This window comes from Melanostigma gelatinosum (genome assembly GCF_949748355.1).
Source record: "Melanostigma gelatinosum genome assembly, chromosome: 9".
Classification (NCBI taxonomy): domain Eukaryota; kingdom Metazoa; phylum Chordata; class Actinopteri; order Perciformes; family Zoarcidae; genus Melanostigma; species Melanostigma gelatinosum.
The window spans coordinates 1462264-1485929 of record NC_136642.1 but is presented as its reverse complement, the minus strand read 5'-3'; the positions used below and the strand labels follow the sequence as shown (position 1 = coordinate 1485929).

General features: G+C 43.1%; 2 protein-coding genes across 3 annotated transcripts in view; one reads left to right on the top strand and one right to left on the bottom strand.

The window, feature by feature from the left end:
• Window positions 1-1638: 1638 nt before the first annotated feature.
• LOC306782635 (uncharacterized protein) lies at window positions 1639-17658 on the bottom strand (the record flags this gene model as incomplete). Its single annotated transcript, XM_079276078.1, has 10 exons — window positions 1639-2233; window positions 2319-2371; window positions 2524-2573; window positions 2728-2765; window positions 3176-3349; window positions 3661-3834; window positions 13491-13664; window positions 14991-15164; window positions 16011-16184; window positions 17537-17658. 10 exons carry the CDS (start codon window positions 17656-17658, stop codon window positions 1891-1893), a joined length of 1476 nt encoding a protein of 491 aa, XP_079132204.1. The 3' UTR covers window positions 1639-1890.
• Window positions 17659-22359: 4701 nt separating this feature from the next.
• dek (DEK proto-oncogene) overlaps window positions 22360-23666 on the top strand; it is a 19098-nt gene continuing 17791 nt past the window's right edge. For both annotated transcript variants that reach the window (XM_079275688.1, XM_079275687.1), the window contains exon 1: window positions 22360-22427. In XM_079275688.1, coding sequence (XP_079131814.1) covers window positions 22383-22427 — 45 coding nt within the window. In that variant the 5' untranslated portion in view covers window positions 22360-22382. The remainder of the gene's footprint in view (window positions 22428-23666) is intronic.

Sequence of the window (23666 nt, the reverse complement as noted above, 5' to 3'; positions counted from 1 at the left end):
TATTACTGCATTGGCTGAATAACTCTGTTGATAAATAAATCTATTGCTTGATATAACTATACGCCTCTGAGAGCTTTCTGTTTCATTCTTAAACCTGCTCCAAGTGTGAAAAACACCACACATTTTCACAACAGAAGCGAGAGGGAGATGAAAACGTTACGCACAGTCCCCACTGATGTGTCCCTTATCTAATGAGCAGCATGAGCTTCACATGACAAAGAACATCTCCATTAAATAATGTGCATTACAAATGGAACTGAAACAAAGCCGCGTCATATGTGATGGTTAGCAGCCCGGTTGACCTCACACATAAGCTCGTCACCAACTCGGTCATGTTAGCCTTTTGTACTCCAGCATTTTAAAATGCAAAGACAGCTGGAATATGAAGAACCAACAACATGAAGCTATTGTAATAATAAATTATGTAAATAATATGCGCTATACTTGTATGGTTATATTGCGGAGTTGTGAGGTCACATGTAAGTAGGTCAAATACTTGCAGGGCATTCCGGCGCCTGCTCGCACGATAGAAACAGATACTGTGGCCCTGAAAAGAAACACCTGCTTAAACCACCAGATTAGGGCGGAAACCGCCATCTTAGAGTAGGAGAAGAGCTCTCTTATCTATTCACACAGAGACTTGTGAAATAGCTTAGAACTGCACCCTTTCGGCACCTCGAGTGTTAACAACATGCATTCACACTGATGACGCAGCGAAGGAGGATCCATCGTGAGCCAGTGTGGGTGGAGATGCCAAGTGCTTCAACCAGGCCGCTGATCAGCTAAACACAGCTCTGCCTGCAACTTTGCTTTAACCAATAGGCTTCCATAAGGAGAACCTATACAAACGCATGCGCACTCTGTCTAAGCACCTTTTTAGTTTCATTTGCTCCTACAGAGCAGATTTTCTGAGGTCCGTGCACGTTGAACTGCTGCACATAATACTTCTGTTACAAATAAATGTTATTGCTTGAATTGACCTAAACACCTCGATCTCAGTCTGTTCACCCGAGTTTCCTCCTCAACACTATTCTAAACTGTTGAAATGCCAAATACTTGTTTCAATAGGCGACTAAAAGACGGTTAGAAAATGGCGGCGTGAAAAATCCAGATGGGTCAGAAATGAGGTGAGGAGGTGGGCGGGGCTTCTCAGAGTACTTCTGACACCACCTGTTTCACTATGTACATGTCCACCACCACTAGGGGGCATCTTACTCAAGCTGTTGTTGAAATAACTCTGAAAGAGTCCATGGACTTTGACTCTGCATATGTAACACCGGGGGTTTACTGTGTAGGAGAGCTAGCGTTGTATCCATTAGCTACCACATGATAGTATGTCGTAGCATCCGCGGTAACGTCTCTGAGAGAGAACTGTGCTTCAGTTTCAGCAAACCAGACGGACGCTTGCGTCTCCCAAAACTCCGGCAGCTTGAGCTAAAGTGCGTCATGTTCGTCTCTGGAAACGTCCAGTAGACTCAGGGTCACCAATGTAGGAGCGCCGGAATAAACAAGTGCAGCAAACTTCTGTCACACCACTGTCACCGTTTATTTCAACTCCCAAAAACATGACATCCTGAAACACTACATGTACTTAGTTACATTACACCACTGATGGAACAAGAGCACAGAGCTCTTCATAGATCCAGCGTCTTATCTTTGCTCTCAAAGTTCACCAGATTGATGCATTTTACTTTGAAAACGTACGAACTTTTCTTCCACAGTCCCACCAAAGCCTGTGGGAACCGCTGCCTCGTGTTGTGCACCGTTAAAAATTACAATTAGTCATGTGAGACAACTGTTGAAGAGATTCCCCATCATCACCATCATCATCACCACCATCACCATCACCACCACCATCATCATCATCACTCCACAGTTCTTGGTTCATCTTCAGCTGCGGTACACAGCGGTAAACAGCTTGTAAAGATACGTGTCCACCTCAAAGAGAGCATTGATCAGAACTGAGGAGGCTTCAGATCCCTTTCTTCTCACCGTGTCGATCACGTCTCGTGCTTTATCTGCTCTGGGTTTTGTTTTGGTCGACTGCATTTCACCGTCATTAATCACTCTGTGATGAAGAAGTGCATCCAGCAGCTGATCCAGGACAGGATCAGACACTCTGTTGACAAATTCAGTCCGAACTGAGAACAGCTGCTGGTCTGCCGGGGCCGTGTCCTCTGCCGGGACCGTGTCCTGTGCCGGGACCCTGTCCTGTGCCGGGACCCTGTTTTGACTCCCCACACACAACAGCCCTTCGTTTAGAATCACAACTTGATGAACCGTGAAAGAAGCTGGAATCGTGTCTTTCATAGGATTACCTGTATGAAGATTCTGCTGTGTGTTCAGGTGAGAATGAGGATGGAGCCTGGAACTAAGAAGGCACAAAGTCAGTTCTTTCAAGAGAAATCAAGTAACAAGCCACAGTTCTCTTTCCTCTGTTCCCCTGGTACACAATAATGACATTTACTCCGTAGAGAAACCTCAAGAAATCAACTTCACGCTCTTCAGCTGCTGCTCCCTCACCTCTTTGTCGGGCACATTTGTTTTCACATCCAGTTTGCCGTCGGCGTCACCTGATGGAGAGAAGAAGAGAAAGAGAAACATTCGCAGACGAACGTCTTCAAACAGCTCGAACAGAATAGAAAATACTTTTTGTTACGATGAGGCTCATTCAGATCAGATTTGAATGTAGAATAGCTTGAATGGGGACATTCTTTCAATACTCACATTGTTTGTGTTTCTTAGTGATCAACCTCTTATTCAACCTGTCAGGAGGAACACAATCCCAGAAGTTATGATCAAGTTTTAAATAATTGTTGGTTCTTTGAGTGAGCCAGCTTCATGGTCCTAATATGAAGCAACTAATCTGCTTCATGATCAGGTCACATTCATGTTGTGAGCGTGCTTTAGAGGAAATAACATCACAGGAAAACAAAACCAACGACCTTTATTCACTCGACTGTGAAATCCAACGACTTCTAACAACTTGCTTTGCTTTGTCAGCTTTTATTTTATTGTTTGTGGAGAAATGAAAGAAAAGAAACATCAGAGGAACTGCACTCGATGAGCTCAAAGGGAGAAAAAGGAGGGAAACCCTCACTGTGAGTAAACCGCCCTGTGTTTTATTAACAACACTGCTGAACCTGCACGGACTGACTCGGACCCCCTCACTGACCTCAGAGTCTCCAGTCTGCAGTCTGGACTCTCCAGAAGGTCACACAGCAGCTTCTCTCCTGAATCCTTCAGGTTGTTGTCACTCAGGTCCAGCTCTCTCAGAGGTGACGTGTTGGACTTCAGAGCTGAGGCCAGAGAAGAGCAGCTGACGTCTGACAACCTGCAGTCCTTCAGTCTGAATGAAGGATCAATGATGTAAGTTCAGAGGACAATGTTCATTCAGTGTCAGGCGTTTAGAACGGAGACGTTTAGAAGATGGAAACTCCAAACACATGAGCTGAATGCAGGTTCAACACTGAGGTACAAGAAGTGAATGAGAGCTCATTAACACTAATGACAACGTGCTGCTGCTTCAATAAAGACCAAGTGACTTCACTTGAACTCTGCCAGCTCCATCTAAACTCATGTCAGCCCAACACAAAGAGCTTTATGTCTTTATGTTATTCAGCTTCATGTCTGCACAGGAGGAGAGAATGTTGGACTGACCTCAGAGTCTCCAGTCTGCAGTCTGGACTCTCCAGAAGGTCACACAGCAGCTTCTCTCCTGAATCCTTCAGGTTGTTGTAACTCAGGTCCAGCTCTCTCAGAGGTGACGGGTTGGACTTCAGAGCTGAGGCCAGAGAAGAGCAGCTGACCTCTGACAACCTGCACTCCTTCAGTCTGAATGAAGGATCAATGATGTAAGTTCAGAGGACAATGTTCATTCAGTGTCAGGCGTTTAGAACGGAGACGTTTAGAAGATGGAAACTCCAAACACATGAGCTGAATGCAGGTTCAACACTGAGGTACAAGAAGTGAATGAGAGCTCATTAACACTAATGACAACGTGCTGCTGCTTCAATAAAGACCAAGTGACTTCACTTGAACTCTGCCAGCTCCATCTAAACTCATGTCAGCCCAACACAAAGAGATAAAAACACAGAAACTCATTTCAGATTCCACTCAAGAACACAACGTTAACAAAGATACCAAATGTGTCAGGAGGACATTTTAGGAGAATGTGTGAACAAAAGTTATGTATTTTAGGAATAGTGGAGTCATAACATCAAAGCAACTTCAGTTTAAGCATCAAATAGCTTCATAAAAATGAGGAAAAAGCAAAATACTGAAAACATTTGTTGTGTGATAGAGAGATATTTATTCATTGTGTTTAGTAACTTTGATCATTTACTGAAGAAAACCTGATGGAGAATACAAGATGAAAATCTAGAATATATTATATTCATGTCAAATAAATAAGAATATAACTAAATATTTTTTCGGTGTCTAATGATTTATGAACATTGTTTTGCAACTCTTGGTTTGTTGAGGCTTTTTTTAAAAACAAAAAGCTCAACATTGTTGTTTTTATAGAATCTGTGTTTTCCAAAGTTGTGTATTTTTACGATGATAAAAAGTGAATTTGGTTCAGAGGATTATGTCGTATATGATCATATGTCATCTGGTGTTTTACCTTCGACTGTTGAAACTATCTTGGTCCAGATTGTAGAAGAAGAAAAGCCGATCCGTCCGATGTGTTCTCTAAACGATATCAACAACGAGTTCCATCTTGTTTTCTACTCTCCTTTTTTACCGTGAACACTGCGATGCTTTGTTTGGTAAGTCAAACATAGATTTTATAAATATGGATGATGCACAAAGACTGAGATGGCTGTTTAAAAGTGGAACATATAACTTAGCCAGGTATCTGCAGAAAGTCTGGAAGAAGAGGAAAAAATAGCTCTTTGCCAAGTTTGTGTTTTTATTTTCTTCTTCATGTTTTGTATTTTCAAGACCAGAAGATGTCTGGAAAAAAGTGGTGTCCTGTAATCCCATGTGGGACGGAGCAAATGTCAGGCAATAAATGAATAAATATGTTTTATTTAAATATACAGCTCAACATTTCTCTGCCACAGTCAATGAACTTTTACTACCGCTGAGGCTTTAAGGTCCTTTAAGATCAGTATAATATCAGCTTCATGTCTGCACAGGAGGAGAGAATGTTGGACTGACCTCAGAGTCTCCAGTCTGCAGTCTGGACTCTCCAGAAGGTCACACAGCAGCTTCACTCCTGAATCCTTCAGGTTGTTGTAACTCAGGTCCAGCTCTCTCAGAGGTGACGTGTTGGACTTCAGAGCTGAGGCCAGAGAAGAGCAGCTGACCTCTGACAACCTGCAGCCACTCAGTCTGAATGAAGGATCAATGATGGAGATGAAAATCAATTTATAATCCAATCGTGTGTTCAGGTTGTAAATGTGGAGCTGACTTCATCATTCTGTTACTTCATCATAATATCCGCCCTCTATTTTATTATGAGTAGAAACACACACCGCAATAAATAGTTCCACTTCAGAGAGTAAACTGTATCAAGTTGAATATGAGTTCAGATGATCTTCTGTACACAGATTAGCGTTTACCAAACATGTGATGTACTTTAACAGCTAACGTTGGACATTTTCTGCAGTTTCTTTACAATGAAGGTAATCAAGTATTCATGAACATGAGATATGAGTTCACAGACAATAACGAAAGTTACGAATGTAACTACGGTTCTATGAATCCTGGATGACCGCCAGAGGCAGTGCTTAACACTGGATATCTTCCGTCGCGTGCATGCGCAGGTCGAATATTTATATCAACAAAGTCACGTGTGACCTCGGATGACCCCCGTCGTCTATAAGTTCCGGTGTCATCCTGAGCTCAGTCCTATGGAATCTTCTCGCGAGTTCACGGGATTCCGAGTGACCAAGAACTCTGGCGGTCATCCAGGATTCATAGAACCGTAGTTACATTCGTAACTTTCGTTCTATTTCATCCTTACTGACCGCCAGAGGCAGTGCTTAACACTGGATGACTTATACCAAAAGAGTCACGAGGAAGCACAGTAACTACCCCTTATAGCTCCGGCAGAGAAAATTGGCCAAGAACCCTCCCCAGTGGGTGAGGGTTGGCAACGTTAACTCTGTAGTGTTTGGTGAATGTGCTCGGTGATGCCCATGAGGCCGCCGCACATATATCCCCCACAGGCACACCACTCAGGCTTGCCCTCGGTGTGGAGACACTCTTGGTAGTGACCCTTCACCCCGGATGGCCGAGCGCAGCCGCTCGCCTTGTATGTATCGGCAATGGCCTCCACTATCCAGTGGGACAGGTGCTGTTTTTTCTTTTTTTTTAAAAAGGAGCACAGCCCTTCTTAGGCTCACCATAACTGACTATGCAGGCGGTGGCTTCCATATAAGCTCTGAGGGCCCACACTGGGCACAGCAGCCTTGACCTCTCCTCTCCCGATGGGGGAGGGGGGGGTCAACTTTGCCAGCTGGATAGGCCGGTTTATATGTGAACGTATCCACCCCCTTGGGAGAAACACTGCCTTAGGCCAGAAAGTGACACCCAAGCCATCTGAGTTCCACCTCAGACATGATTCTTCCACTGATAGGGCATGCAGCTCGCCCCCACATTGAGCTGAATTGACAGCAAGGAGAAAACCGTCTTGCTGATAGCCATCTAGGCTCCGCCTGTGCCAGGGGTTCAAAAGGACAAGCATAAGGTGTCCAGTACCAAGGGTAGGTCCCATGCAGGGGAGACCGGCCCTTATCCAGGAGGGACTGTAGAAACTCAGTACAGCAGGCACGGGCGCTGTACTGGGACCGTGTTCTGAGCCGCACACCAGTCGGAGAACAGCTTCCACCTGTTTCTTGTACTGCAGGCAGGTAGATCGTGCACTGGCATTCAGAATAGTCCGTCAGACTGGTTCTATGCAGCCACTCAGCATCCGGTCGGGCCCTCCCGTGACCCCTAATTGAAGGCGGCAGGGATTGGAATGCCAAATCCGACCCTGTAGTTGAGACAGGAGATCCCTCCTGTCGGGGAAGAACTCTGACAAGCTTATAGCAAAAGCAGAGGGAATGGTGGAAAGGCATAAAGAAGATCCTCTGGCCACGTGTGAGCCAGGGCATCTTGACCCAGAGGGCTGGTCCTCTCCGTCAGGGAGACCCAGTGGGGGCAGTGGGTCGACACGTCTGGATGCAGCCGCCACTCTCCCGGTGGAGGCTTGTAACGGAACAGGAAAACCACAACCTTGTTCCATTCTCCTGGTGGGTACATTGCCCACAGGCTGGTCAGGCGAGGGGCCTCCCAAGTCAGAAGGCCACGGTGATCCCCGTAGCAACTTCTGCAGATCTGGTGCCCCATCGATAGTTCATGGGAAATCACAGCAGAGGTGCTGTCCACCGGACAAGCACATGCCTTCCCTTCAAACATGGAAGGAAGTGCTCGAGCGCTAGCTCTAGAACCTGGACCTGCGGTCTTTCAGCAGACAACTGCCCCCAGGCTGTCCTGTTCTGTCACCCTGCACCCCGCCTTGAGAGGCAGGTATCTGTTGTGACAATCTCCTGGTGGAATGGAACCGAGCCCCTGGGGCTCGGTTCCTGGGACACTGTTCGCCAGATATGCACTCCCTCCATGGGGATAGTGAATAGATGAATAGACACTGTTTCGATAATATTATTGCCCTGTATCTGTGCCACTTGGCATCCAAGTGAAGGCTGTTCAGCCATCCGCACTGGGGCGACAGACAGGCCCTCATAGGGCCACACTAATGAAGGTTATGCTCTGAGAAGGGCTCAGGTAGCTCCTCTCCATGTTCACCTTGAGGCCCACCGGGCCACGTGAGAGAAGGCGAGCAGTGTCCTGTGGCGCCTGAAGCCGGGACGGCGCCTAGGTCAGCCAGTCGTCTAAGTACGGCAGTATGTTCACGCCCTGCGATTGCAGGGGGAATGGACAGCAGTAACACACTGTGGACACCCATGGGGAGATGGGAGAGTCCGAATGGAAGCACCCAGGACTGAAAGTTGTGGTGATGCACCATGGGAACAGGCGTCGATAGACGTGAACCACTCTCCCTTGGAAATCCGCTGATGGGAGAAAGAACCCCGACAGCCGGCCTGGAGACATCTCCTGGCACCCCTGCCGGGGGGGACGGGGACGTAAGTAGGGTTGTATAGATAGCGGTCCAGCCTCTCAGCAGGACACCGAGGCATGTTGCGGCTACTAGGGTAAGCTGGAGGCTGAGAAAACGGCCTTGTGGGCCAAAAATGGGACCCCTAGGTCTGGGGGTGCAGGCATGTCCCTGCAAAGACCAGAGAACTGCTGCCTGGTCTGGCTAGCTCTAACAGTCCGCTGAAGCGCCTGTACAGCAGCTGACTCGAACAGCTCACCAGGCTCCACTGGGACAGTATGGAGGGTCCTCCTACATGTCTCAGATAGGGGTGACTGCGCCAGCCAAACCTGGCGGCGAGTCTGAACCAGGGTGGACATCATACATCCACGTTCCCTCGATATGAGCGCAAACGCCTGCAATGAAGCATCACTGAGCAGAAGCGTCGAAGTAGCCCGCTGCAGAGAATCTGCGAGGGAAAGCATGAGGTGGGAGAGGGAGTTGTTGATACGGTGCACAGCGCTGCTGTGTCCTAAGCCCTGGATAGCAGGTCATCTTTGACCCGACATTGGGTCGAGGGCACCTGGCATCGGGCCTCAGAGTCTCCTCAGGGGAAACTGATGGACGCCATAGTCGTCTAACTGGCTGGCATACGTGCAAGGCCAGATTTGCCACCTCCTGCATGGTCTGATGTAAGGCGGGAGAGAGCCCTGGTGTCTCCACCATGCACGCAACTCCCTCAGATATTCCTCGGAGGGAGGAACAGAAAAGGTGGTGAGGGCGGGAAGGTGCCTGAAGAAGGCACTCACAGGTGGATGTTCCAGCTGCTGTGTATGCCCGGCGTGCAAGCGCCATACAAATGACCAGGGTAGGTTGGTCTGGATTCAGCTGCCCTGACAGGGGGAGGTAGACCTCCCGCATCAGGTGTTCCACTTCGGCCAGCCTAGCAGACCTTACTGCTCAAGGCGTGATGCCGCAGGTCCTGCCTGGGTTCTCCCTGCTAGGGCAAGAGGTCAGGGCCGTCCTCCGGCTGAAGAGGAGCTATACAGGTCCTACAGCCGGGAGAGTTTAACATGGCCGCGATTCTGGTGGAACCCTTGTCCCACTAGTTTATGCGGAATTCCAAATCAGTCCGAGCGGGAGCGCTCTGCTGAATGTTGAGAGAACAGGCAGGGGGCAGTCAGTGGCGAGTGATCCTTCGGACACTCTTCCCTTGGCCAGCCGCTGCGGATATTGGTGACCCACCAGTTAGCCTGAGCGAGAGCACTCTGCTACTGTGGAAACAGGTCAGGCAAAGTCCTTATAGTGAGAGGGGCGAGGACACTCTCTAAGCTCACTCTCTTCACTAAGATAGTTGCTGCAGATATTAGTGTCCCCCCAGTTAGCTTGAGCGAGAGCACTCTGCTACCGTAAAAAACGGACAAAAAAGAACACAGTCCGTACAGTGAGAGGGGAGCGAGGACACTCTTCACTAAGATAGTTGCTGCCGATATTGGTGTCCCACCAGTTAGCTTGAGCGAGAGCACTCTGCCACTGTGGAAACAGGTCAGGCAAAGTCCTTATAGTGAGAGGGGCGAGGACACTCTTCACTAAACTAGTTGCTGCAGATATTGGTGTCCCACCAGTTAGCTTGAGCGAGAGCACTCTGCCACTGTGGAAACAGGCCAGGCAAGTCCTTATAGTGAGAGGGGAGCGAGGACACTCTTCACTAAGCTAGTTGCTGCAGATATTGGTGTCCCACCAGTTAGCTTGAGCGAGAGCACTCTGCTACTGTGAAAAACGGACAAAAAGAACACAGTCCTTACAGTGAGAGGGGAGCGAGGACACTCTCTTCACTAAGACAGCTGCTGCAGATATTGGTGTCCCACCAGTTAGCTTGAGCGAGAGCACTCTGCCACTGTGGAACAGGTCAGGAAAACAGTTCTCATAGTGAGAGGGGAGCGAGGACACTCTCTTCACTCGGATAGTTGCTGCAGATATTGGTGCCCCACCAGTTAGCTTGAGCGAGAGCACTCTGCTACTGTGAAAACGGACAAAAAAAACCACAGTCCTTACAGTGAGAGGGGAGCGAGGACACTCTTCACTTGGACAGGAGCTGTAACTCTTGGTGTGCTACCAGTTAGCCTGAGCGAGGGCACTCTGCTAACTGATATCCGCTACCGATATGTCCATAATGTTTACAACAATCAATGGACACAATCCGAGTATTAGCTTAGTCTAGTTAGCCGGAGCGAACTCGACAGCCGTAATGCGTAAAAACCATCAATGGGCACAACCTCAATGTTGATTTAGTATAACTAGCATTCACCGAGTTAGCCTGAGCGAGCACATTCCGCTAACTGTGATCGTTGTAATGCTACAAAGTTGATGGCCACAGCCCCAGTACCAGCTTTGTTTAGCTAGTTTCCCACCGAGTTAACCTGAGCGGGGACGCTCTGTTAACTGTGACAGCCGTAAGGATACAAAGTTGATGGCTACAGCCCCAGTATCAGCTTCGTTTAGCTAGTTTCCCACTGAGTTAACCTGAGCGGGGACGCTCTGTTAACTGTGACAGCCGTAAGGATACAAAGTTGATGGCCACAGCCCCAGTATCAGCTCTGTTTAGCTAGCTTCCCACTGAGTTAACCTGAGCGGGGACGCTCTGTTAACTGTGACAGCCGTAAGGATACAAAGTTGATGGCTACAGCCCCAGTATCAGCTTTGTTTAGCTAGTTTCCCACTGAGTTAACCTGAGCGGGGACGCTCTGTTAACTGTGACAGCCGTAAGGATACAAAGTTGATGGCTACAGCCCCAGTATCAGCTTTGTTTAGCTAGTTTCCCACTGAGTTAACCTGAGCGGGGACGCTCTGTTAACTGTGACAGCCGTAAGGATACAAAGTTGATGGCCACAGCCCCAGTATCAGCTCTGTTTAGCTAGCTTCCCACTGAGTTAACCTGAGCGGGGATGCTCTGTTAACTGTGACGGCCGTAAGGTTTACAAAGTTGATGGACGCAGTCCCAGCTAGCATCCAAGTTAGCCTGAGTGAAGACACTGCTAACTGCGAATTACGTCAAATGTAAAGATTAAATCTCCATGTACACAACGCCAATGCGGATCTAGTGTCTCACAAAGTTTGCCTGAGCAGGAACACTCTGCTAACTGTGATAGCCGTAACACTGTGAAGGGCGGGCCGACAGCGTAATTCTACGCTGTCGTTAGCGCGCCACTCGATTAACTAGAGCGGAAGCGCTCTGCCAACCGTGGAACAAACAACTGTTATAGAAAACAATGTTAATCGATCTTACCGATTGCTGTCATCACGACTTAGCTGGCCCTTATCAGACTGGTGACGACCGATGATAGGGGCGTCCACCAGTCCGGGGCTCGATGTCCGAACGGCGAACACACCGTTCCCTCCGAAGAGGGACAGCTCGTCGCAGCCTTTGGAGGGCGAGAGAACCGCAACTCCGACCGGTGGTCACAAGGCTACAGCGACAAGCTCTAATATGTCTTGATCGTAGACACATCCTTGTTTATGCTACCATGGTAGCTAACCTGCGACGCGAGAAGAAAAAAGGACTGAGCTCAGGATGACACCGGAACTTATAGACGACGGGGGTCATCCGAGGTCACACGTGACTTTGTTGATATAAATATTCGACCTGCGCATGCGCGCGACGGAAGATATCCAGTGTTAAGCACTGCCTCTGGCGGTCAGTAAGGATGAAATAGAACAGTTCCTCCTCTTGGTTGTGGAGGTTGGTTTATGGCGTTACACTGGTTGTCTTCCTGATTCTTCACAGTTCATTTAGTTTGTTCGTCCTCTGGTGTTTCAGAGAATAATGCAATTAAAAGCACGTTGAGTAGAAACACCTTTTGTTCATGCTCGGAGCTCACACGCCATCTGCAGAAGCTCACGCTACGGTGCCACGGCCAGGTGTGAACAAAACGTACATTCAGTCCAGGAAAAATAAAAGTATGAACAAAAAAGAACAACTTCATGGGTGTAAGTTATGTTTGAACATCAATGAGGTTAAAAGGTTGATGAAACAAATAGGAATAGCATAGATTCATCTTCTTTAGCTCGTTAAGGAACAGCATCAACAGATGTACTGATCTTTCTCTCAGGTTTTGGGTTTTTTCTCGAGTTCTGTGGGAGATCAGTGGACCCGGTTCTTGTGTTCATGGTGCATGCAGCCGAGGGTTAGTCCACTTTTATTACACTTTAAAGTCAAGTGTTTGGAGCTGATTCAGCGTGTGAGGGATGCAGATTTTGAACTAATTGAATTGTTGCTTTATGATAATTAGCATTTGGTTTGACGTTGCTTTGAATCATATTTTGGTTGAGCGGTTTGTATTTATCTGCTGCATACACGTGTTCAGCCTCATTTTAAGTGGGAGAATATTATCAGTGTAGAAATGTGCCACATTTTAATGTTGAAGTCTTATTTCTGTTATAGAACCACATTCACATCCACAAACGTACAGGAAGAATAATATGGAGTAAAGATTCATCAGTGGAGCTGAAGCATGGACTGACCTCAGAGTCTCCAGTCTGCAGTCTGGACTCTCCAGAAGGTCACACAGCAGCTTCACTCCTGAAACCTTCAGGTTGTTGTAACTCAGGTCCAGCTCTCTCAGAGGTGACGTGTTGGACTTCAGAGCTGAGGCCAGAGAAGAGCAGCTGACCTCTGACAACCTGCAGTCCTTCAGTCTGAATGAAGGATCAATGATGTAAGTTCAGAGGACAATGTTCATTCAGTGTCAGGCGTTTAGAACGGAGACGTTTAGAAGATGGAAACTCCAAACACATGAGCTGAATGCAGGTTCAACACTGGATTCCAGGATTTCAGGAAGAACGTAGTCCCACCAGCCCCTATCACCCTGTGTGACTCCCCCGTCGAAGTGGTGGAGTCCTTCCTCTTCCTGGGCTCCATCATATCCCAGGACCTCAAGTGGGAGCTGAACATCAGCTCCATCACCAAGAAGGCTCAGCAGAGGATGTACTTCCTGAGGCAGCTCTGATTCTGATTCTGATGTATAAATTCATCTGTCGACTGAATGACTCTGTAAATGGGATCATACTTGTTTTAACCAACATAAGGTTTAGCACCACACGCTACCAGTCCAGCTGTGGCGACATTGGTACAGCTGTCTCTTTGTAAGGCATTGCTAGGCCTCCGTACTTTTATTGTTTGTGTCTGTTTTTTTTAATGTATTTGTCTCTCTGGACCCTGAGTCTGAAATAAAGTCTATCTATCTATCTAATGACAACGTGCTGCTGCTTCAATAAAGACCAAGTGACTTCACTTGAACTCTGCCAGCTCCATCTAAACTCATGTCAGCCCAACACAAAGAGCTTCATGTCTTTATGTTATTCAGCTTCATGTCTGCACAGGAGGAGAGAATGTTGGACTGACCTCAGAGTCTCCAGTCTGCAGTCTGGACTCTCCAGAAGGTCACACAGCAGCTTCTCTCCTGAATCCTTCAGGTTGTTGTAACTCAGGTCCAGCTCTCTCAGAGGTGACGGGTTGGACTTCAGAGCTGAGGCCAGAGAAGAGCAGCTGACCTCTGACAACCTGCACTCCTTCAGTCTGAATGAAGGATCAATGATGTAAGTTCAGAGGACAATGTTCATTCAGTGTCAGGCGTTTAGAACGGAGACGTTTAGAAGATGGAAACTCCAAACACATGAGCTGAATGCAGGTTCAACACTGAGGTACAAGAAGTGAATGAGAGCTCATTAACACTAATGACAACGTGCTGCTGCTTCAATAAAGACCAAGTGACTTCACTTGAACTCTGCCAGCTCCATCTAAACTCATGTCAGCCCAACACAAAGAGATAAAAACACAGAAACTCATTTCAGATTCCACTCAAGAACACAACGTTAACAAAGATACCAAATGTGTCAGGAGGACATTTTAGGAGAATGTGTGAACAAAAGTTATGTATTTTAGGAATAGTGGAGTCATAACATCAAAGCAACTTCAGTTTAAGCATCAAATAGCTTCATAAAAATGAGGAAAAAGCAAAATACTGAAAACATTTGTTGTGTGATAGAGAGATATTTATTCATTGTGTTTAGTAACTTTGATCATTTACTGAAGAAAACCTGATGAAAATACAAGATGAAAATCTAGAATATATTATATTTATGTTAAATAAATAATATAACTAAATATTTTTTGGGTGTCTAACGATTTATGAACATTGTTTTGCAACTCTTGGTTTGTTGAGGCTTTTTTTAAAAACAAAAAGCTCAACATTGTTGTTTTTATAGAATCTGTGTTTTCCAAAGTTGTGTATTTTTACGATGATAAAAAGTGAATTTGGTTCAGAGGATTATGTCGTATATGATCATATGTCATCTGGTGTTTTACCTTCGACTGTTGAAACTATCTTGGTCCAGATTGTAGAAGAAGAAAAGCCGATCCGTCCGATGTGTTCTCTAAACGATATCAACAACGCGTTCCATCTTGTTTTCTACTCTCCTTTTTTACCGTGAACACTGCGATGCTTTGTTTGGTAAGTCAAACATAGATTTTATAAATATGGATGATGCACAAAGACTGAGATGGCTGTTTAAAAGTGGAACATATAACTTAGCCAGGTATCTGCAGAAAGTCTGGAAGAAGAGGAAAAAATAGCTCTTTGCCAAGTTTGTGTTTTTATTTTCTTCTTCATGTTTTGTATTTTCAAGACCAGAAGATGTCTGGAAAAAAGTGGTGTCTTGTAATCCCATGTGGGACGGAGCAAATGTCAGGCAATAAATGAATAAATATGTTTCATTTAAATCTACAGCTCAACGTTTCTCTGCCAGTCAATGAACTTTTACTGCCGCTGAGGCTTTAAGGTCCTTTAAGATCAGTATAATATCAGCTTCATGTCTGCACAGGAGGAGAGAATGTTGGACTGACCTCAGAGTCTCCAGTCTGCAGTCTGGACTCTCCAGAAGGTCACACAGCAGCTTCACTCCTGAATCCTTCAGGTCGTTGTCACTCAGGTCCAGCTCTCTCAGAGGTGACGGGTTGGACTTCAGAGCTGAGGCCAGAGAAGAGCAGCTGACCTCTGACAACCTGCAGCCCCTCAGTCTGAATGAAGGATCAATGATGGAGATGAAAATCAGGTCATGGACAACGTGAGTCTGTGGACATTCACTGCCTCTAGTTGTTGTTTTGTTCAGACATTTGGAACAACAGACATTTATTTGTGCTCAGAAAAATCCTAAAAATATATGAACCAAAAATGTAAAACCCACAGACTGAATATAAGAAGTGGACGTAGTCGTCGTGACGTGACCCATTGGTTGGTGGACTGATGTTTTGAAGCCTTGATTTCAGAATTTTGTCCGTCACCATCTTGGATTGCAACCAGTGAACAGGAAGTGACCATGTTTGGAATGAAGAGGAGAGACGTAGAGACGCCGTATACGTCTCTGGTAGAGACCTGTCAATCAGCGTGTAGCCCCGCCCTAAAGCATCCCCTGCTTTATGGTCTATTAGAGACCTGTCAATCACCGTGTAGCCCCGCCCTAAAGCATCCCCTGCTTTATGGTCTATTAGAGACCTGTCAATCAGCGTGTAGCCCCGCCCTAAAGCATCCCCTGCTTTATGGTCTGTGTGACTCTAAATGGACCATAATGTACTAAATGAACATCATGCTGTATTGAAGAAGACTTGAAACTAGAGATTGAGACATAAACTCATGTTTACAATGTTTACTGAGGGAATAAATCAAGAGAGAAGTAGAGTCATTTTCTATAGACTTCTATACAACCAGAGGAGTCGCCCCCTGGTGGCCACTAGAGAGAATGCAGCTTTAACACGTGAAGCTTTGGCTTCATGTTTAGGAACTGGAGGTTGGTGCTTGGGGAAACCTCAGTCAAGGATTTGTAGACATACAAAAACAACGAGACCATGTACAGTCAGTGAACTGACCTCAGTGTCTCCAGTCTACAGTGTGGACTCTCCAGTGCAGCAGACAGCAGCTTCACTCCTGAATCCTTCAGGTAGTTGTCACTCAGGTCCAGCTCTCTCAGATGGGACGGGTTGGACTTCAGAGCTGAGGCAATGACTTCACAGTCAGTCTCCGAAAGTCCACAGCCACGAAGTCTGTCATGGCACAAATATTTGTTCAATGTAACGATGAAAGAGGACACTTCATATTTACTTCATGCATTTGATGACAAAAGAAGTTCTCGTATTCGAGTTTAAATGTTACAACTAATTACAAGAAATGGAGTAAAAAAGTCGTCTGTTGTCACCAAGAGCTCTACATTACCTGAAAGCAGACAGAAATGTGTATAAATGTATGTGTATATTCCACAGACTATAGCTGCTGCTATGATGTTAGCATAGCCTAGCACGAGTCAAACTCAACTCCATTCAGAAAACAAGCATTTAAAAAGTTGTTTTCCTGTCGTAACGCTGCCAGACCTAACAAGGCTTCAGACTTTTTACAAATCAACATCATTATGTTGTTATTTCAGCATCGTTGTTATCTGGTTATTGCAATTGATTTACAGCAAAATCTGAATATTTTGGGTTCATACACCTCATAAACCAGGCAACATGTCAGTGTCAGTCATCACACCCAACTTTTCACACATTCCAAATCCAAAATATGTTCACAATTCCATTTGATCAAAAGTTCTTGATTTCACAAAATATTTGATGTAACTCAAATACTAAAGTGTCTTAACTATGAAGGTCCATATTTGGGTACAGGTGTGACATTTAAGCCTGCAGTTTAAACAATGTAGGTGATGAAGCACACAGTACTCAAACTTGTTTTACCATTGCTTCACGTATGCAGTAACAATGTTCACTTACAAAGACAAATACACTAAAACGCACAAAACAAAACAGATGCTGCTGAAAAACGTATTACCGGTAGTTAAAAACAATGAATAGTGACTAACCTTTAAAACATGCACCATGCACTATTTCATTTTGTTTCTATTCAGACTACATAGTGTATAAACACAGAGCTTCTTTCAGAGGGGCAACGATTCATTCTCATGAACAGACATCAGCCAGGTTGTACGTTCACCGAGCACCGCCAGATGTTATGAACACCGTTTGGTTTCCCGCCACATCTGGGACAAGGGGTCTAGATCAGCACTGACTAAATATCTTGTAAAAAAGCTTCGTAATAGATTTATCTTTGGTTCAGAGGGTATGATTTAAAAATGGTGTCATATTTAATCTCATTATGTACCCAAGAGCTTCCTCTGTGCCAGTTTTTTGGTTGATTTTGTAAAAAAGAAGTAAACAAGTGAAAATGAAACACCTTTACATTTTGTATTATCTTGTCATTTGCAATCGCCTTCATCTTTTTAAGTGTTGATTTTAAAAATAAACGTTATTTTTCAGTAAAACACATTGGTGTGATAGTTTGTATATTTGAAGGTTTAAACTACTGATCTAAACTGATTTATTAAGTTAATCACATCTGGACTTACACAGCTTTCTTGCAGTTCCTCACAGCTGGAATGAGTCGCCGTCGCCCCTCATCTGAGGTGTTGTACTTCTTCAAGTCCAACTCATCCAGAACCTCCTCGGCGTCTCCATGCAGCAGAGACATCTTACTTTGCACAGTGCTGGTCCCAATGGCTGTCTGCAGTCCAGATGTTTCTCCACACTGGGGACAGGAGGAGTCCCCTGATGAAGCAGACTGGTCCCAGTACGAGGTGATGCACTGTTTCTGGCAAAACGTTTAAACTCCGTTGATGAGAGAATTTCTGTAAACAGATAAGAAGAAATACAAAAGAAACATTAAAGAAGTGTTACTGGTTTAATGGACGCTGGTGTTGAGCAGATAATGTCTTTAAATGTATCTCTGTTTCTGTACATCATCAACACAAAGGAACACTTCATCCTTCAGTTTATCACAAACATTCAACATCAACACATAAAGGAACACTTCATCCTTCAGTTTATCACATTCATCATCAACACAAAGAAACACTTCATCCTTCAGTTTATCACAAACATTCATCATCAACACATAAAGGAACACTTCATCCTTCAGTTTATCACATTCATCATCAACACACAAAGAAACACTTCATCCTTCAGTTTATCACAAACATTCAACATCAACACATAAAGGAACACTTCATCCATCAGTTTATCACAAACATTCATCAACACATAAAGGAACACTTCATCCTTCAGTTTATCACAAACATTCATCATCAACACATAAAGAAACACTTCATCCTTCAGTTTATCACAAACATTCAACATCAACACATAAAGGAACACTTCATCCATCAGTTTATCACAAACATTCATCAACACATAAAGGAACACTTCATCCATCAGTTTATCACAAACATTCATCAACACATAAAGAAACACTTCATCCTTCAGTTTATCACAAACATTCATCATCAACACATAAAGGAACACTTCATCCTTCAGTTTATCACATTCATCATCAACACACAAAGAAACACTTCATCCTTCAGTTCATCACAAACATTCAACATCAACACATAAAGGAACACTTCATCCTTCAGTTTATCACAAACATTCATCATCAACACATAAAGAAACACTTCATCCATCAGTTTATCACAAACATTCATCAACACATAAAGGAACACTTCATCCATCAGTTTATCACAAACATTCATCAACACATAAAGAAACACTTCATCCTTCAGTTTATCACAAACATTCATCATCAACACATAAAGGAACACTTCATCCTTCAGTTTATCACATTCATCATCAACACACAAAGAAACACTTCATCCTTCAGTTTATCACAAACATTCAACATCAACACATAAAGGAACACTTCATCCTTCAGTTTATCACAAACATTCATCATCAACACATAAAGAAACACTTCATCCTTCAGTTTATCACAAACATTCAACATCAACACATAAAGGAACACTTCATCCTTCAGTTTGTCACAAACATTCATCATCAACACACAAAGAAACACTTCATCCTTCAGTTTATCACAAACATTCAACATCAACACATAAAGGAACACTTCATCCTTCAGTTTATCACAAACATTCAACATCAACACATCAACACTTCATCCTTCAGTTCATCACAAACATTCAACATCAACACATAAAGGAACACTTCATCCATCAGTTTATCACAAACATTCATCAACACATAAAGGAACACTTCATCCTTCAGTTTATCACAAGCATTCATCAACAACACAAAAAGGAACACTTCATCCTTCAGTTTATCACAAACATTCATCAACACATAAAGGAACACTTCATCCTTCAGTTTATCACATTCATCATCAACACACAAAGAAACACTTCATCCTTCAGTTTATCACAAACATTCAACATCAACACATAAAGGAACACTTCATCCTTCAGTTTATCACAAACATTCATCATCAACACATAAAGAAACACTTCATCCTTCAGTTTATCACAAACATTCAACATCAACACATAAAGGAACACTTCATCCTTCAGTTTGTCACAAACATTCATCATCAACACACAAAGAAACACTTCATCCTTCAGTTTATCACAAACATTCAACATCAACACATAAAGGAACACTTCATCCTTCAGTTTATCACAAACATTCAACATCAACACATCAACACTTCATCCTTCAGTTCATCACAAACATTCAACATCAACACATAAAGGAACACTTCATCCATCAGTTTATCACAAACATTCATCAACACATAAAGGAACACTTCATCCTTCAGTTTATCACAAGCATTCATCAACAACACAAAAAGGAACACTTCATCCTTCAGTTTATCACAAACATTCATCAACACATAAAGGAACACTTCATCCTTCAGTTTATCACATTCATCATCAACACACAAAGAAACACTTCATCCTTCAGTTTATCACAAACATTCAACATCAACACATAAAGGAACACTTCATCCTTCAGTTTATCACAAACATTCATCATCAACACATAAAGAAACACTTCATCCTTCAGTTTATCACAAACATTCAACATCAACACATAAAGGAACACTTCATCCTTCAGTTTGTCACAAACATTCATCATCAACACACAAAGAAACACTTCATCCTTCAGTTTATCACAAACATTCAACATCAACACATAAAGGAACACTTCATCCTTCAGTTTATCACAAACATTCATCATCAACACATAAAGAAACACTTCATCCTTCAGTTTATCACAAACATTCAACATCAACACATAAAGGAACACTTCATCCTTCAGTTTGTCACAAACATTCATCATCAACACACAAAGAAACACTTCATCCTTCAGTTTATCACAAACATTCAACATCAACACATAAAGGAACACTTCATCCTTCAGTTTATCACAAACATTCAACATCAACACATCAACACTTCATCCTTCAGTTCATCACAAACATTCAACATCAACACATAAAGGAACACTTCATCCATCAGTTTATCACAAACATTCATCAACACATAAAGGAACACTTCATCCTTCAGTTTATCACAAGCATTCATCAACAACACAAAAAGGAACACTTCATCCTTCAGTTTATCACAAACATTCATCAACACATAAAGGAACACTTCATCCTTCAGTTTATCACATTCATCATCAACACACAAAGAAACACTTCATCCTTCAGTTTATCACAAACATTCAACATCAACACATAAAGGAACACTTCATCCTTCAGTTTATCACAAACATTCATCATCAACACATAAAGAAACACTTCATCCTTCAGTTTATCACAAACATTCAACATCAACACATAAAGGAACACTTCATCCTTCAGTTTGTCACAAACATTCATCATCAACACACAAAGAAACACTTCATCCTTCAGTTTATCACAAACATTCAACATCAACACATAAAGGAACACTTCATCCTTCAGTTTATCACAAACATTCAACATCAACACATCAACACTTCATCCTTCAGTTCATCACAAACATTCAACATCAACACATAAAGGAACACTTCATCCATCAGTTTATCACAAACATTCATCAACACATAAAGGAACACTTCATCCTTCAGTTTATCACAAGCATTCATCAACAACACAAAAAGGAACACTTCATCCTTCAGTTTATCACAAACATTCATCAACACATAAAGGAACACTTCATCCTTCAGTTTATCACATTCATCATCAACACACAAAGAAACACTTCATCCTTCAGTTTATCACAAACATTCAACATCAACACATCAACACTTCATCCTTCAGTTCATCACAAACATTCAACATCAACACATAAAGGAACACTTCATCCATCAGTTTATCACAAACATTCATCATCAACACAAAGGAACACTTCATCCTTCAGTTTATCACAAGCATTCATCAACAACACAAAAAGGAACACTTCATCCTTCAGTTTATCACAAACATTCATCATCAACACATAAAGAAACACTTCATCCTTCAGTTTATCACAAACATTCATCAACACATAAAGAAACACTTCATCCTTCAGTTCATCACAAACATTCATCATCAACACATAAAGGAACACTTCATCCATCAGTTTATCACAAACATTCAACATCAACACATAAAGAAACACTTCATCCATCAGTTTATCAGAAACATTCAACATCAACACATAAAGAAACACTTCATCCTTCAGTTTATCAGAAACATTCATCAACAACACATAAAGAAACACTTCATCCTTCAGTTTATCACAAACATTCATCATCAACACATAAAGGAACACTTCATCCTTCAGTTTATCACAAACATTCAACATCAACACATAAAGGAACACTTCATCCTTCAGTTTATCAGAAACATTCATCATCAACACATAAAGAAACACTTCATCCTTCAGTTTATCACAAACATTCATCAACACATAAAGAAACACTTCATCCTTCAGTTTATCACAAACATTCATCATCAACACATAAAGGAACACTTCATCCTTCAGTTTATCACAAACATTCATCAACACATAAAGAAACACTTCATCCTTCAGTTTATCACAAACATTAATACAATTGATACAGTGACATCCCATTTATTGTGCCCACTATTTACTCCTAATACCAAAAAAAAATGAGTTTGACAACTTTCTATTATTTGCTGAAGAACAATCATTTTTATGTTTTGTTTAATTTAATTTAATTGAATAAGATTTTATAAGATTTTATAAGATTTGTAACTTGAAATGAGACGGCAGGGGGCGGTGATGCACCATTGGATACATCATTTATCTAACATGAAGAAGAAGAAGAGATACATCATCAGTCCTTCATCCAATCAGTGGAGTGGGCGCCGCATTAGTCCCCGCCCCCCAGAGAAACCGCCATCATGAAGTTAAAATGAGGAAACTGACAGATAAACACAGCCCGCTGCTCCATTACGAGGTAAACCTTTCATAGCTTCTCAGCTAACGCGAGCTAAGTGAACGTTTGAACATGTTGGGACCTTTTTGGTACCGCGCAATGTAAACGGCTCACATCGTTATTACTCTCTTAGCCGCGCGCTAACGTAACATTACGGTAACTAACACTGCGCTCAACTCAGCAGACACTTACATGTTAGTGCGCCTCTATGCTGAGATTCACGGTCAACGCATTCAATCGGCATAGATCGGGAGCGAGGGAAAGACTTTGGAAAGTTAGCGGAAAGATTAACGTGAGACAACATCCTGTTTTCAAAATAAGATGTCAACTAAGCGTATATACACATTTTATATGTGGAAATAATAAATGAATTATATTCACATGAAATGTAAAACCTGTCACCTGTATCTCGTGAGTTAAAGGGAAATTATGATTAAATTAAAGTATATAATATCTTATAAGCAACCCTCAAATCAAATAATATACACTTCATCCACACTTTAGTTGTATTTTCTCTTTCACTCACGAGCTGCAGGTAACATGTTTTACACTTAATGTGAATATAATTCATTTTATCTTCTTTCCATATATGCAAAATGCTTATACACTTTGTTATCTCATTTTGAAAACCGGATGTTGTCCCACGTCTGAACCGGATGTTGTCACGTTTATCTTTCCGCTAACTTTGCAAAGTGTCCTTCGCTCGCTCCCGATCTGTTCCGTTTGAATGTGTTTACCGTGAATTTCAGCATAGAGGCGCACTAGAATATAAGTGTCTGCTGAGTTGGGCGCATTGTAGCTAACGGCGGTGTTAGCAGGCAGTAGCTAGCTGTGTGGACGAGCAAACAGTGAGCTTTGTTTTGTTTGAGGACACAATAGTTAACAAAGGTTAACTTGAAGCATCAGACACCATTATTAATCTGTCGTTTTAAAGCACTACAGCTCCTTCCGGGTTAGACTTCATAGAAATAACACATTACTAGAAGATTGCATTACGGGTCAGCATGCATCTTATGAGTCAGACTATATGAACTAAAGAGCATTAATATGAGTTTTGAGAGACCTCACCCAAGATGCATATTCATCAATCCTACAGGCTCAATAATACAGATCCTGCAGCTTTGTGACGAAGCGTCTCATTCAAGTGTGTGGGGATGTTTTACTTTAACTTATTCAGCCAAATGAATACAGACCCTTTAATGTAAGACTTTACTCACGTAGATGAAGATTTATTTCTTCATAAAAGGCTCCATGAACACG